At 48.0% G+C, this 16,923-nt stretch overlaps 1 protein-coding gene and 1 long non-coding RNA gene across 2 annotated transcripts; both read left to right on the forward strand.

The window, feature by feature from the left end:
* Positions 1–7,750: 7,750 nt before the first annotated feature.
* LOC308327475 (ubiquitin carboxyl-terminal hydrolase 48-like) lies at positions 7,751–10,891 on the forward strand (the record flags this gene model as incomplete). Its single annotated transcript, XM_080780996.1, has 1 exon — positions 7,751–10,891. One exon carries the CDS (start codon positions 7,751–7,753, stop codon positions 10,889–10,891), a length of 3,141 nt encoding a protein of 1,046 aa, XP_080637122.1.
* A 2,643-nt stretch (positions 10,892–13,534) lies between these two features.
* On the forward strand, positions 13,535–14,507 carry LOC308326947. The gene is made up of 3 exons (XR_013965145.1): positions 13,535–13,592; positions 13,784–13,904; positions 14,249–14,507. It is a non-coding gene; the product is annotated as an uncharacterized lncRNA (long non-coding RNA).
* The last annotated feature ends 2,416 nt before the right edge of the window (positions 14,508–16,923 follow it).

The raw sequence follows: 16,923 nt of genomic DNA on the forward strand, positions 1-16,923 counted from the left end.
TGCTTGATTGCCTGCAGACAGTTTGTGATCGATCAAAATTCAATTTGAAAATTGTGAAATCATGACACTGACTGACTGGACTGACAGAGAGAGTGAGAGAGAGAGAGAGAGAGAGAGAGAGAGAGAGAGAAAGAGGTCGTCGGTCCATGCGTGACAAATTATTTGAAATAAAACTTTTTTTTGTCCACACACAGTCCTACATGACATGACAGCATACCTTTTCACTTCACTCGAGTGACGAGTCGTTTTGATTGTGAGCGGAGCCGTTGTACACTCAATTAGCCTACATGTGTTCAGTTGTTTTTGTTTCGATTCCATTGTGTGTATAATTCGACTGCATGCGTTGCGCGGTGGTGCGGCCGATCTACAAGCTCACAACGCGTCGCGCTTCAACGCATTGTGAGCTTGTAGATCTGCTCTACTTCTGCAGCGCAAGCCGGCACAGCGCAGCGCAGCGCAGAGGGGGACAACAGGGGGGCCCACGACCGGACAGCCGGGTGTCGCTTAACGGTAGGATGAAGAAGTGACGGCGGTTGAATGGAGGAGGCGACGCGCGGCCGTCGGAGGCCCCCCAACCGACCGCAGATTAAATAGGTGAAAAATCAACTGCGACGGAACGGGCTGCGAACTGCGATGCAGGGAGAACTCTCGGGGCCTCTAGCCGCCGTGCGTAGCTGCCTTTATTTTAGCTCTGACTCTGAGATGGAAAGTGTTTCTAAAAAAAAAAAAGAAAAAAACGCTGCCTAGCGCGAGGCCTCGCATGCGCGAGGCCTAGTGCGGCGGCACCATTCGATCTACCCTAAAAGCGGCCCTGTGTGTACAGTATGCTTTTCTGTATTTTGTTTTTTATGGGTCCCTCTTGAAAATGAGATGCTGCATCTCAAGGGGCTGTCCCTTCAATAAAAATCTGAAATCTGAAATCTGACTTGAGCCCTCTTGACTTGAACATTTTCAAGTCACTTAATACCATACAGCATCTGATTATCTTTTGTATGACATGTAAAATGGTTTGGTATTGGTATATAAAGGGATGCCGCGGATCGGATATCTGGTCGATATCAGCCAAAAAACGTGATCTGGATCGGATCGGACTACAGCGAAAAGCACTGCAAGCACTCCACTCCAGTCCATTATTCCTCCAGCAGTGTTGCGCTACAGAGGCATTGGCAGCCGCAGTCACACTTCACAGTGGCAATGCTGCACAGTGCAGGCTGCTAGGCTAGCCACTAGCCATTACTGCGCGCTGCTACTCAGTGTGGAGAAAGCAGCACTGCCGCTCCCTTATGGGAGTATTATATATTATAAAACAAAAAAGACCCAACAGCCGAGTGCAAAAATGGATTCGCCACCGTGGCAACTACAGCAGCAAAGTTTCAGCCTTAGCTCCATGCAAGCTAATCTTTAGTTTGATTATGATTGATTGATTAGCGTCAACATCTTAGACGAGAGAGACGGAACAGCGCAACATACTGACAGCTGAGCTGAGCATGACGACATGCTCATGTTCTTAAAATGATATCTCCCCACAGTCCCCAAACAGTTTTGCTTGACAAATATAACCGCTGTTTGTCAATAATGTGACAGACCATGCTATGATGCTAATAACTGCTTAAGTGCTAACCAATGCTTAAATAAACGGACGTCACTAGTTACATTGTCACGGACAGACAGTGTGCTGTGTAGCTGTAGGACAGTGCACGGTTTGGGGATCAGGGGTCCCCACTCCTAGCCAAATGATAGGTTCCATTTGTACACTCTAAATTGACATTGATTTTACAATATAAACAAATACAAAATATTAATTTGGGGTCCCAGAGATACAAATTGCTGGGTCCTTAAAATTTAAATGATGATCATTGATAGATCCATAAAAAACACAGCTGCTGTATTGGGGCAAATGAGTTTCAAAACCTATATTCAGAATTAATGTGTATAGAGCGCCGCAGTCCCCGCCCCCCTTTCAGAAAAGCGAGTGGCCCAGGAAGTGGAAGCCCCATGCATTCTCCCATCGGCACTTTTAATATAATTTTTTTTAAGACGGTTACGCCGCGGACAAAGCCAATTCGGATCGTGACGAATCATGACAATGAACACAATATTTTGGGACGATTCTTGCCGAGTCTTGTCGAACGTGAATCACGGCGTCATCCCGTGAGGAAATGGCTTTCAGTTGGGCACCCATTAAAAGTGATGATGTCAAGGCACTACAAGCTTTATCTCTCTTTTTACGTGGTTGTTGCAATGCAACAGAACAAATCATGTATATGAGAGAATTGGACATACCATGCAACATGAGGAACATTGTTCTAAAATTGCCATATAAGTTTCGGGAAAAATGCACTGCCTGTGACCTACAAGAGTGAAGGGGTCAAACGACTGGCATATCCTGCACGAAACAACAACCAAGGCAGCGCCCCCATACAGACTTAAGTCCCGTCACCCCTATAACAGGAGAGCACAAGACCTGCTTGGTTCCATCCCTGAGGACCTGTCTACAAGGGCATGGCTGGCAACCACCTGGAAGCGGGAATGGGAGTCGGCTGAGCCCACACGTCTGCACCGCTACATCCAAGACCCGGGAGACGGAGACGAAGGAGAACATCTACCACGCCGGCACTGGACCCTGCTAAACCGCCTCCGTACCGGGGTCGGACGCTTCGGATCGTCTATGAAGGAGTGGGGCCTGGCAGACAGCGCAGAATGCGAGTGTGGCGAGCCCGAGCAGACTGCGGACCACATCATTACCACCTGTCCTCTGTACAGACCTCCTTCAGAGGCCTCTTCCAAGTGGGACCAGAGACAATGGTGTGGCTTTCGGACACTGAGCTGGACATTTGACGAAGATACACGAAAGAAGAAGAAGGGCCATGTTTAATGATCTGGTCCAGTTCATTGAAAAGCAGGTCAGAATAGCCACAGATCCATTGTTTGGCAACATACAGGACACCCCACTCACTTCCTCAAGTAGAAGTCAGGGTTTGAAGAGCCACAGAGGAAAAGTGGAGGAAAAGGTACACTCTCCCCCACCCCAAGGCTGTTTGTATTGCAAAATGAGCAATCACTCATTGGAAAAGTGCTACCAGTTCAAAAGAAAATTTCACAAGGAAAATATCTACTTCATTAAGGAGAAGGGGATATGTTTCGGCTGCCTAAAAAGGGAGGGCCACATTAGCAAAACATGTGTCAATAGACTGACTTTACAATGTGTGCAGCCAACAACACCCAGAAATTCTCCACATTGAAAAAGAGGACAAAAGAGAATTCCCTGAACAAGCTGAGCCATCTAAGGAGGCTGAACCAGCAGTTAGCGATGCAACCACTGCACCAACATTATGTGGTCATATTGGGGCCGGAAACGATGATTGTACCTTTTCAATTGTGCCAGTCCAGGTAAAGTTAAAAAAAATTGACACAATCATACAAACCTATGCCTTTCTGGATCCTGGCATCTCAGGAACATTCTGCACAGAGAGCCTAGCCCAAAGATTGAATGTCAGAAAACGAAGGACCAACATTATGCTGCAAACTATGGGGCAGTCAAAGACTATTTCTACATATGCAGTGTATGGATTGGAAGTGTCTGCACTGGACAATGATGATTTTGTTGATTTACCTGAGGTTTTCACCCATAGCAGCATGCCGGTGAGTGAGAGCAACATTCCCAGGCAGGAGGATGTTGATCAATGGCCACATTTGAGTGCCATCAAACTACACCAAAATGACTCTGACATAGATCTGCTCATTGGAACCAACGCTCCCAAGGTCATAGAACCATGGGAAGTCATTAACAGCCAGGAAGACGGTCCCTATGCAGTAAGGACCAACGTGGGATGGGTTCTTAATGGTTTATCCCGCTGTGGTTTATCCCTCTGTGTGTGGTCATTATTCCTCTGACTTAGCTTTCAGGAATGAAACTCCCATCTTGTCAAACAACTGCTGCATAGGAGAGCAGCATATTGGTAGCCTGAAAAGAAAGTTTTGAAAAGAGAGGATGCAGGAAAAGGCAACAGACCGAAGAATAAAGACTGATAACTGACTTTTCTTTCTCTACTCTTTCCCTTATTTCTTTCTTTTGCAGTGTCATCAGAAGAATCAGTCAAGATTAATCTCACTGGGGGAAAAGCTGTATGAGTTTATTTGTTTAACAAGTAACAGTCAATGTTAAAATACATTCTGGATGTGACACTTGAAAGCCGAAAAAGCTCAGTTGGGAGAGCGTTAGACTGAAGATCTAAATGTCCCTGGTTCTATCCCGGGCTGATCTCACTGGGGGGAAAACTGTATCAAATCAAATCAAACTTTATTTATAGAGCACGTAAAACAACCAAGGTTGACCAAAGTGCTGTACATCAGTGGCAAAAACAGAGAACAGGCAGGAGAACACAGACTATAAACGAGAAACACAATAATATACAAAAATACAAAAATGTAAGCATGAAAGCATAAAATGGACTCAGGAGGGATTAAAAGCCAGGGAGAAAAGATGAGTCTTAAGGTGAGACTTAAAAACACCAATGGAGGGGGGCAGAGCGAATGTGAAGGGGCAAGCTCTTCCATAGTCTGGGAGCTGCAGCCGCGAAAGAGCGTGCGCCCCTAGTGCTTTTGTTAGTTGTTCGGCCTTCTAGCATTACCTGATCCGCAGAGCGCAGAGCTCTAGCCGGGGTGTAGGGTTTTACGAGCCCGGAGAGGTATTCGGGGGCCAGCCCATTTAAACATTTAAAAGTAAATAAAAGGACTTTAAAATCAATTCTAAAAGAAACCGGGAGCCAGTGAAGGGAGGCCAGCACGGGGGTTATATGTTCTCTCTTTTTAGTGCCGGTTAAAAGGCGAGCAGCAGCATTCTGGACCAGTTGCAGTCGTCTGATTGCAGACTGTTCGATACCAATGTATAGAGAATTACAATAGTCTAACCTGGAGGAAATAAAAGCATGGATTGCAGTTTCTAGTTGTTTTGGGGGGAGGTATGGTTTGACTTTAGCCAGAAGACGGAGTTGGAAGAAGCTGGTCTTGACTACGGAGCTGATCTGTTTGTGAAATTTAAAGGAGCTGTCCAAGATAATGCCAAGGTTTTTAGCAGATGTGCGAATATTGGGTGTAAGGGTATCCGGGGTACTGAGGGGAGGGGCCAAGTGAGGGTCGAAGATTACTATTTCGGTTTTATTTTCGTTGAGGTTGAGGAAATTAGTGTTCATCCAGGTTTTGATGTCCTGTATGCAGTTGAGTAATGGTTGAAAAGAATTGAGGGAGTTGGGTATGAGGGGTAAATAAAGTTGGATATCGTCTGCATAGCAATGGAAGGAAATATTGTGTTTAGACAGGATGGGACCGAGGGGAAGCATGTATAGTATTGACCCCTGGGGCACCCCGCAGCTGAGAGGGGCTGGGGGGGAGGAGAATTGGCCTAATTGAACAGAGAAGCTCCTATTTTCTAGGTATGATTTGAACCATGCTAGTGCGATACCCCTGACTCCGACATGGTGCTCAAGCCTTGACAGGAGGATCCTATGATCGACCGTGTCGAAAGCCGCCGATAGATCGAGTAGTACCAGGACCGCAGGTTGACCAGAGTCTGAGATTAAAATCAGGTCAATAAAGACCTTGAGTAGAGCCGTTTCAGTGCTGTGGCCTGGTTTGAAACCGGATTGAAATGTCTCGTGGATGTTATTTAGGGTAAGAAAGGACTGTAATTGATTGTATACTATTTTTTCCAGAGCTTTTGATAGAAATGGTAATTGGGAAATGGGCCTGAAATTTGAGAGAATTGAGGGGTCAAGATTATTCTTTTTAAGCAGGGGAGTTACAACAGCGTGTTTGAAGGCAGTGGGAACACATCCTGAGGCAAGACAGGTGTTAATTAATAATAAAATTGTTGGGCCGACTGCATCAAAGACCTCAGTAAGGAGCCGGGAGGGGATGCTGTCAGAAGGTGGGTCGTAAATGTGTAACTACCTCTGCGAGTGATGAGAGTGATATGGGTTTGAAATGGGAGAAATAAGCAGGGAAAGTCGATACGGCTGGGTCAGAAACAGTGTAAATATGTAGTGATCTGAGGTCGTCAACTTTTGAAATGAAAATCTATACAAAGGTTTAAAGAAGGGGTAATAGCGGGTTCATCACGGGGGTTCGTAAGGGAATTGAAGATATTAAAGAGCACCTGGGGTTTATTTCTGTTTTTGTTAACTAGGTCGGAGATGTATTGTATTTTTGCTGTTTTTACTGCTCTCAGATAGTCAGACAGACTATTACGTAAAATGTCCAAGGAAACATGGAGCCGGTCTTTGCACCATTTCCTATCTGCGCGCCTACACGTGCGCCTGAGAGAACGCGTGGTGTCATTTAACCATGGCTCAGTATCAGTTTGTTTGTTTAAGAAGTAACAAGTAACAGTCAATGTAAAAATACATTCTGGATGTAGCGTCTTCTGGATGCATCTCTTTTTGGCTACTGGTCCCATCTTGTAGTAGCTGTACAATGAGTGCCAAGCTGTCAGTAAAGTTGCCAGGCGAGAACAGGTGATGGCGATTAGCATTAACATTCCTTTAACATTATCCTATGGTCGTTAGAGTCTATTGTTCCGCCGTTGTTGTTGTTGTCGCACGTCTAATTAGACGTGTTACAACCACAACAACGCAACAATAGGAAGCCTGCAGCTCAGTAGCTATTGCTTTCGGGGGAGTGATAGTGTTAATTTCGGTCAAATCAGGCGGCACATCTGGACACATCAAACAGCACACCAAAGCTCCGCGACACACAGGTTGGGAAACACTGATCTACCATACTGTAAAGTTGCATAAGCATATGACGCTGCATATGTATTAGGGGCAAAAGAAGAATTTTCACAAAACGGCAATTTCCAATGGCTCATAAAACCTTCATTTTTTCACTTAAAAGTACTATACTTTCCCTTGTCTGTATAGGTCAAAAGTTAATGTGTATAACTTTTCATGTATTTTGATCAAAGATCCTGGGAGGAGATTTTAACTGATTTTCATTTGGCCAATGGTTGTGGGCTTCGCATCCTCACCGTTTGGCATGGCCCTCTACCATATTTCAACAATAACAGGACTGCTTGGTCCTACAATTGAAACCTTCTACTGCAGTGATTTTCTCCTGTGTTCAATGCGTTGATGCGTTTTTGTGTGGACACAGATATTGTATGGGCAGAGGACGAAAATATCCGTTTTGGCAAAGATCTATATAGGTCTAGCCATGGCCTTAATGGCACAGCTTAAAACCCAGACTTGAGATATGATGCTGACTTCATTGATTACTTCTTGACTTCATTGATTAAATAAGGTTCATTCATCAGCTGCATCATGTGAATTGATAGCAGCTGCAGTACGTTTGTGATAAACATCGATGTCATGGTGACATCATAGTGCAAAGTGAGCGTTGGAAAAACACAGCTTTAAAACCAGACCTGTGAAACGTTATGACCACAAAAGGCTTATATGCCTGAACTGTACAGACTGCACTGATAGCCACTACATCCATAGCATCTAAATCAATAGTTGGCCCGTTTCACATCGATAAAGAAGTCCATAATTGTGCACATTTGATTAGAATTACCATTGCAATTTAGCAGATGCTCTTATCCAACAATTTACAAGTTGCAAGTTACGAATACGCAGATTGGCAGTCAGTTTATCTGATGTTTGTTTGTGATCGTTCATCGTTCAGTCAAAGTGAAAGCGGGGCAACAGAAAATCAACCGACCGCACCCCATATTTAGGATTTGTCTAGGGGATCAATGGCGCCGCGCGCACAGCTGGACAAAGCGGCGTGGAGTTGGGCTGAAGGTGTGACGCCAGAGGACGTCAGTGAGGAACACGTTGAGTTAGCATATCGCATCAACACCCCAGCATGCAGGAGAGGAATCTGCAGGAGGAACTGCAAGGGAAACCCCAACTGCCTGGTGGGGATCGGCGAGAAGGCGTGGCTGGGAGAGATTGACGGTTACACCGACGCCCCAAATTCGGAGCGCCGCGATGAGAACGCATTTGTGGGTCTGGCGAATCTGGGCGCGACGTGCTATGTCAACGCCTTCCTGCAGGTGTGGTTCCACAACCTGGAGTTGCGCAGGAGCCTCTACCGGTGCCACGTCGCTCCGGCGCAGGAGCCGAACGACGACGAGGCGGCCTACGAGCCGCGGTCCATCTCGGAACACCTCCAGTGTCTGTTTGCGCTGCTGCAGAACAGCAACCGGCGTCACGTCGACCCGTCCGGGCTGGTCACGGCGCTGGGACTGGACACAGGGCTGCAGCAGGACGCCCAAGAGTTCTCCAAGCTCTTCCTGACGCTGCTGGAGGACTCGCTGGCCAAGCAGACGGACCCCGGCCTGCAGAAGGTCATCCAGAAGCAGTTCTGCGGAGAGTTCTCTTATGTCACCACGTGCGGCCGGTGTGGCCGCGTCTCGCCGCTGCCGTCCACGTTTTACGAGCTGGAGCTGAACATCCGGGGCCACAAGGACCTCGCCGAATGTGTGAGCAAGTTCCTCGAGGAGGAGAAGCTGGATGGGGACAACCGCTACTTCTGCGGGGGCTGTCGGAGCAAGCAGAGCGCCACCAGGCGCATACAGCTCCACAGCCTGCCTCCCACGCTCAACCTGCAGCTCATGCGCTTCGTCTTTGACAGACAGACGGGCCACAAGAAGAAGCTCAACGCGTACGTCAGCTTCCCGGAGCTGCTGGACATGGGGCCTTTCCTGGAGGGGACAGAAGGCCAGAGGTGCTTGTACGAGCTGAGTGCCGTGCTGAAACACCGCGGGGTGACCGCCTACTCGGGCCACTATATCGCCCACGTCAAGGACGCACGCACCGGCGACTGGTACGAGTTCAACGACGACGAAACGGAAAGGATGGAGGGCAAGGCGCTCCACCTGGGTGTCGAGGAGGACATCGCGTCCAACCAGTCACAGAAACCCAGGTGTAATAACCACTGCTCCAGGGACGCCTACATGTTGGTCTACAAGGTGCTGGAGGAGCAGCGGGACACTGGCCCGTCTCGGACCGACGCCGAGGTGCCGGCTTTCCTGCAGCGGCTGGTGGAGCGAGACAACCTCAAGTTTGAGGAGCAGTCCATCAAGATGACCGACAAGAGGAAGCAGCGCATGGACAAGTGGAAGGAGGTGAAGGAGCTCTACGAGCTGTTGCCGGCGGCAGACGGCCAGCCGTACGAGTTTGTTCCTCTGGACTGGTTGACGACGTGGCTGAACAAATCTGCCGTCACGACAGAGATCAACAACTCCCTCTGTCTGTGCTCGCACGGCAAGATGCACCCCGGCAAGGTGGGGGAGGTGAAGAGGATCTCCCTGCCAGCGGCCCAGTTCCTTTACGAGCACTACGGCGGAGGGACCCGTCTGGACGCCTCGTCCTTGTGTAAGGAGTGTGTGGCGGAGCGGTGCAGGGTGCTCCGACTGAAGAAACAGATTGCAGAGGACTTCAAGGAAGTGTCCAGCCTGGTCAAAAGCACACACAGCGGTGAGGGTTTCTGGGTAGGGAGAGCGTCCCTGCGCACCTGGCAGCGAATGGCTTTGAGGCAGCTGGAGGAGGGCGAGCAGGAGACGAAGCACGGCGACGGACAGACCGATGGACACGGAGTGCATGGCGGCAGCCTCCCAGAATGCAACGGCGACGAGGAAGAGACGAGGACATTCAACGACGACGTCCTCTGCAGTCACGGGACTCTGAGCACCCTGACCGATGAACGAAGGCTGGTCCCGTCGGAGGCGTGGTCCAGGCTGAGCGCGTACTTCCCCAGAGCTCCAGAGTTCGGCCGGTGGCACCAGCCGTGCTCCCGCTGCTTTAGCCGGGAGCAAGAGGAGAAGGCGACGGCCTCCGATCAGGAGGACCAACTGAGCAACCTGTTTGCGGAGAGGAACCGGCCCAGGCTCACCCGCTGGCCTCGGGGCACGGAAGTCCTTTACATGGTCCCCGCGTGTTTCGTGGACGAGTGGCGGAAATTCATTCGAAGTCCCACAAAGTCCCCTGCGGTGTCGAGTGTGGACAACAGCCAGCTGCTGTGTCCTCACGGCGGCGTCACGTTCACCTACGACTCCCTGGTCGACGGAGGGGCACGACGCATCGCCCTACTCTGGCCCGACGAGTGGGAAACGGTCAACAGACTCTTCACGGTGGACAGACCGATCTCCATCCAACGCTCCCCCCGGGCCACACCCGAAGACCGCGCCCCGCCGCGGTACAACACGCACCCCGAGCCGTGCCGCGAGTGTCGCGAGGGCCTCCCGGTCCAGAGGCAGAAGAGAGACCTGAGGGAGTTCGCGTGGGCGACCATCTACATCCGAAAGATGAAGATGGTGAAGCAGGAAGCCAACACCACAGAGCAGAACGGTAGCAACTCAGACGTAGAGGAGGAGAGGGACCGAGCCCCAACGAAGGTCGACGGAGACACCAGAGGTGCAGATTTCAGTGAGTCAGCGGACATGGTCAAGCGCCTGAAACTTGACAATGGCGCTACCGGCATCGCGCCGGGTGCCGTCCCCCACTTTGAGGCCAACAACAACAGCAACAACAACGATAGCAGCGACAACGGCGTCAAGACGACGGAAGCCGCCCGGAGAAGAATCACGAGGAACAGGAAACGCGCGGGCGACAAGGCGCTCACCGTCTCGGCCAATCAGACACTGAGGGAGCTCAAAGTCCAGATCATGAGCGCGTTCAAAGTGGCACCGTATGACCAAAACCTGTCCGTCGACGGGCAGCGTCTGACGGACGACTCGGCCACTTTGGGCGGCCTGGGGGTCACGCCCAGCAGCACCGTCGTTCTAACGGCGGACGAGCCCATTGACGGATACCACTACGAGACGGACCGTCTTTATCGGGCGCGAATGCCCGAAAAGGGGTTTAAAGGAACGGGTCTTCTGGGATATTGAGGGAAAACAGCTGTCGGGTGGAACTCTTCTAAATATTTTTATACTATTACCAATTGAGACATGCATTCAGCAGAAGGTCTTCAGCCCAGAAGCAGCGAGTGCATTCTCCGGCATCGGCAATGAGACGCGGCGCTGCCCGGGGGTGGGCCGGCAGCTGTGACGGTCGACGCTCATATCAGGACAGACCTTTATTGATATCATAACCGATCGCAACGGTTGGGCAACATTCGATGTCATTTCCGGTTGGGACATCATCCAAAATGTGTGTCCCCCCCCCCCCCATTTTAGTGGATGACATCGATAATCTTAAAATGAGAATAACTCTTGATCTAAATAAATCCGTCCAATTCTAACCAAAGATTATTTTTTTGACGGGCCATCGCAGTCCCTTCGCTAGTCGCGTTAGAAGTAATCATACCTCCCGTTGTCGATCGCCTTGGGGTGTTTTGGCTACATCTAGCTACTTCAGCTACATGCAAGATGCGCTCCGTAGCTGCAAATCGCTGGGCGCCCTGATATAATGGTCCTATATAACCACCGGGCGTTTGGGGTGTTTTACCAGCCACGGCGCTGCCGGGAGGAGGGTCGGCATCTGCCGGGGGATTGTGTCACTCCACTGCCGCTCCATCTCGGTCTGGTTAACTACCGGTAACTGCCGAATAACAGCCGCAGCGCCGCCGGGAGAAGGGGCGGCATCTGCCGGTGATGCTGGGGGGATTATGACGCTCGACTGCCGCTCGCTGTGCGTGTGTCTGACGTGTGTGCTTCGTGCTTGCGGTTAGGGTTTGGGGTCGAGTGTCGGACTGATGCCGCCGAGAAACACTACCGCCTGCCGTGGGTGTTCTGCGGCTAACGCCGCTGCCGGAAATGCACTCGCTCTCCCCCTTTATCCAGAGTTACTTGCAATAAGAAAGGTAAACTCAGTAGTCCAACCAAGAACCAGTCTAAGCAGTATAAGAAAAAATAAGAATCTGTACATTTAAACTATATACAAACTATATGATGCCTAAATAGCATAACATCATCATCATACTATAATTCAGCGAATGTCTGAATGTCTGTCTGAATGTCACTGACAGCGCGTTATCTCATTGACTGCACGAATCACTCCCACTTTTCACACAGGCATTGACCATATGAATATGGAGGTCCTAACAGAGCCCTTTTTTCAATTTGACACATTAATGATTAATAATGCATTTATTAGTGATCTTTATCCGTGGTCTATCTCCGACCGAGCCACACTATTAGCACACATCTCTCCATGCCAAAAAAACCCTGCACGCTCCCAGAAACCGGCTAGGCTACTTTTTACAGACGCAACTGTCATATTTCCTGTACAAATATTGTTTTTACATCACCACACGATGGGCAATGCGCCCGGGTGCAGTACCCCCCACGGCCACAAGAGGGGGGCAAATATCTCACAACGGGTAAGGGCTAGTGCTATCTAATTTACAATTTGAGCTGGGAGACTGCGTGGTTATCAAGACTAGGTCAAGTGCTACGGGCAAATATGGAGTCTTCAGATTAAACTGCTCCTTTTTATTATGATTCCAAAAATGATTTCAAATAGTGAAAAAATATGATCTAGGCTTGCAAATCTGCTATTTTCACAACCTTTGTGAGATTAAGTTGGGCAGTGTGGAGATGCAAGGTTTCTGCCCGACACTAATGCTATGCTTGAAGAGGACGTACGTTGGGAACACGCGCACATGCACGCACGCACACACACACACACACACACACACACACACACACACACTCCTTTCAACCCTGGTGGTTTGTTTGTATGCCCACCCAACTGCCCATGTAGTGAAGGCCTCTAAAAGATAATTGGCCCAGGGGCCATTAAGATTCTACAAATGTCTGCGGAATCTAAAAACTTGTGAAAAACCCATGTTTCTATGGAAGTGGTTCTCAAACGTTTTCCATGTCAAGGGCCAACACAATATGACATGAATTTGGCCGCCAACCCCTCCATCTAAACATATTGAGATCCAGGGACCCCCAGAAGCAAAGATTTCAGTTAAAATAAAACGCGCTATGAGCTTGTATATCTGCTATTCTTGATTAGCCAAAGTATACAGTAATGCTTTGCACACATTTTCACGATTTTTCAAAATACAAGCTCGAATCTCGGCAAAAAGTGACACGCTATGACCTGTATTGCTCATAATTGATATAACTGTCACGCCCACACCAGTGTGAGCGCACCTGCACCAGGTTCTACGCTGAGTAGCCAAGATTACTTATTATCTGCCGCTACCCATTGTTCTCTGCCTGCAGATCAACCCAGTTTGAGAAGCGTCTGACTGCAGGGCAGGATTGATTGATCAGGAAGTCTCTGCGAGGGGGGAGGGCATTGATCAGGAAGTATTTGCAAGGGTGGGGGCGGTCCATGGGAGCTTGTTGTTGTCCGCATGCCATGTCCGCTTATTATAAGCGACTTGTATTATTATCGTTATTTGTATTATTATTAATATTATTATTAATTTAATATGCTGCTATGCTTCTAGCTCTGCTATTTTCAAACAGTTGATGAACATTAGATTTAAATTAGCTAATCTGTTGCAATTTGTTGAGTGGCTTCTTTTCAACATTTCTGTTGCAAAATCTGGCACCACTTACAGCCTGTTTGCTGCAGTTCTTTCCACTTTCCAGACGCTTCTTGTTCTTTCTCCTCTCTCATCGAAGCAAGGTACGTAAAACCAGCAAGACAATATTAATATTATAAGTATAACTTAATATAAATGTAAACGTTCTGCAGTGCAAACTATAGCCTTATGAACAGGAGTTAATGAGTTCGTTTTTATTTTCTTTCTTGCCTGCTCGAGTAGCTTAGCCTCTGCAAATTCAGTGTAATTGTTTAAATTGTCTTGTTTCTTGCAGATGCATCGTTGCAGATGCATCGTTCCATATTGACCACCAATGAGTCTGTACAGCTCAAACAATGTACAACCTGCTGTACACTGTACCACTGCTCATATTAAAACTGCAATCGCTTTTGAAGGTATGTATAAGCTTGTTTTTTATTTTTAGGATGTATGTCTGGATGTACTGTAGAGAGGAGGCATTTTCATTATCTTTCAAATTGACATTGGGACTTATTCAGACTGTTGGCCTTGGCCAGGCAGGGTGTGTTATTCATGCACTCATTTCACCCAGGTTCCATCTCTGCAACGCATGCAATTTGTGTGTTCAGTGAGTCAGTCTAGTGACTGCCAGTGGTCTATGAAGGATGGATTTCCCCTTAAGTACATTTGAAATGTAAGAACGCTTCATGAGTTGGTGCTGTGTGTGTATATTATATACTGTATATTAATTTGTCATATTGTATGTCTCCCCTCCCTCTAGATCTGCGCATCATTAGATGCTGTCTTAACTGCAGATCAGACACATCTCAGGCACACTATCATTGTCCCTGCGGTGTAAGAACACCCTTTTAAGGGCTGATGCGATGAGAAAACACCTGCCGAAGTGCAAACTCTATTCAGGTCAGCTGTCCAGCCCTCCTCAGTCTGCCAGCCCTGCGATGCACAGTGGTCAGTCTGCCAGCCCCGCGATGCACAGTGTTCAGGCGCCCAGCCCTTCTGAGCCCTCTACCCATTCCAGATGCCCGCACTGCTCTGAAGTCATGTACCGGAAGAATCTCCGTCTTCACATTGCACGCGCACATTCAGAAACGAACAAGGACATAACTGCCATAAGCCACCTTGCAGGTGTATGTGTAGATGCTAAGAATGGCATTTCAGCTGTCCAGAGAACTGGCCATGGCTTTTCTACACCGATACATGTCCAACGGAAATGCTGGGGAGAAAAACAGAGAACACGGTGTGAATTGGATGAATGCCTGAGCTACCTGCAGTTGGCACAACGGAGTGGTCTTCCTTATGATCAGTGTGAACACATCCGTTCACTAGATTACTGTGATCGCATAGTTACTGAGGAACCTCTGGACATGTCAATCCTGGACAAAATGGTTGCTGGTTTTGGACGTATAGCTCCATATATGGGCACAAAAGGGGCCAGGTCCACAACAAACAAATCACTGGCCCCTTTTGTGCCCATATATGGAGCTGAGTGGACCTGGCCCCTTTTGTGCCCATATATGGAGCTGAGTGATTGCTGATGCAACACACTCCATATTTGGATAGCGGGACAGACAACTAGCTAGCTACACCTTACAGAATCTGACTATTTTTGACTTATAGAACCAAAGACATAGGACAGACTAGTGCCTAATGTATGCTCCGTCGCACGCAAAAATAACAGACCTTCAAACTCACAATGCATATCAAATGGAGGTGTTGTGAGCTTGTAGGTTCGCTATTGTAGTAGTAAAGTATGAATGAGGCATAACACCCTGGGGTAGTGATTTTCTGAGGTGTAGGAGCTATGTGATGCTTGGCTGCAGAGTGCATCCAAGCAAATGTACACAATGTTAAGGATGTTTACTTTGTAAAATGCTTTGTTATCTGGGCTGAATTTGTTCTTTTTATCAAACATTTGCAATGCGACTGTGTGGTAAACCCTTAATATAAACATAGATAACGTGGTTGTAATTGATACACATTAATTTGATTACAAAGTTGTATTCTTTAAGCAATAAAGAAAAGGATAAAAGGTTTTCACTATGTTGTGGCTCTATTGTTGTTTCCAAACACATGCAGTGTTGCAGGCTTTCTGCTTGTTTTATTGAATTGCCACTTCTCCCAGGTCCATGTACTGCTCTGGAAGTCCATGTTGGTACCTCCCAGGTGGGTGGATGCTGCTATGACACGTGTAATATGATACCATGAACTATGATAAGTGCAATAGTATAGTGTAGTGTAACGGTGTAGTAAGTGTTTATGAAGATGTAGAAACCATTTAGACGTTACTTTGAATCACAAAATATGTATTGTATACAGAGTTTCCATAATTGTGCCCACAGATTAAAGCACTGTCACACTATTCATTGGTTTATACAAGTGTTATAGTCTGACATCCAGGAGTGATCAAATGTGATAGCAGTTGCCAGTTTCAGAAGAGAAGCAGAGTGAGTATACATACTGTTTTGGGGTAATAGTCTGAATATGCAAAACCACAATACCACAGTGTCGTAGGGTTAGTGGGTTATAGCCGGGTTTAAATAGGTAACAATTATTGAAAAGAAAAAAATGTTATAATATACTGTACCACCATGTACCATAGATGGACATGACCAACATAATACACCAACAGACAGCCGGAATTGTCCTGGTCCCCATAGGCCTACTGAGTTTAGGAGGACGTAGAAACCAATTTTGACATGACCCCAGAAGAGCAGTTAAACATCTATGTTAACCATCTAACCTCCCCGAAAAGGCCTGTCTGTCCTGAACTCTTATCCATATTTATACATTATGGATAATTAGTATGGACTTATTTGGCTCAACTGCTGTCATACCTCACATGGTAGTGATATTGTTGGAGCGCAGAGTGAAGGTGACTGCATATCTTTTACACCTACTGCAGTAAGTGTAGGCTATATGTTACTACTCCTTAGTCCTTACTAAGTTACTACTATGACCAAACAACCTATTTATTATCCATCCAGATTGTTGAATTACTGTGGAACAAACTATTGAAGAGACTTTATTGATAGTGCCTCCTAAGAAACCAGGTGGGACCAAAAAAGGGTTGCTCAACCTTATGCCTGGAGTGCTCTCCAGTGAATGTCCAGCAGTCTGTGATTAGGGGGACACTGGGGAGGCACTGGGCAGACACTGGGGAGGCACTGGGGAGACACTGGCGAGGCACTGGGCAGACACTGGGGAGAAACTGCAGCCACTGGGGAGACATTGGGGAGGCACTGGGGAGACACTGCGGGGAGGCACTCAAGGGGACACTGAGGAGGCACTCAGGGGACACTGGGGAGGTACTGGGGAGCCACTGGGCAGACACTGGGGAGGCACCATGGCGGACACTGGGGAGGCACTGGGCAGACACTGGGCAGACACACACACACATGATCTTTTTTTTTTGTCAGCTTGGGTACCCCCTGGCTA

Source organism: Protomyctophum bolini (genome assembly GCF_963924005.1).
Source record: "Protomyctophum bolini genome assembly, chromosome: 13".
NCBI lineage: Eukaryota > Metazoa > Chordata > Actinopteri > Myctophiformes > Myctophidae > Protomyctophum > Protomyctophum bolini.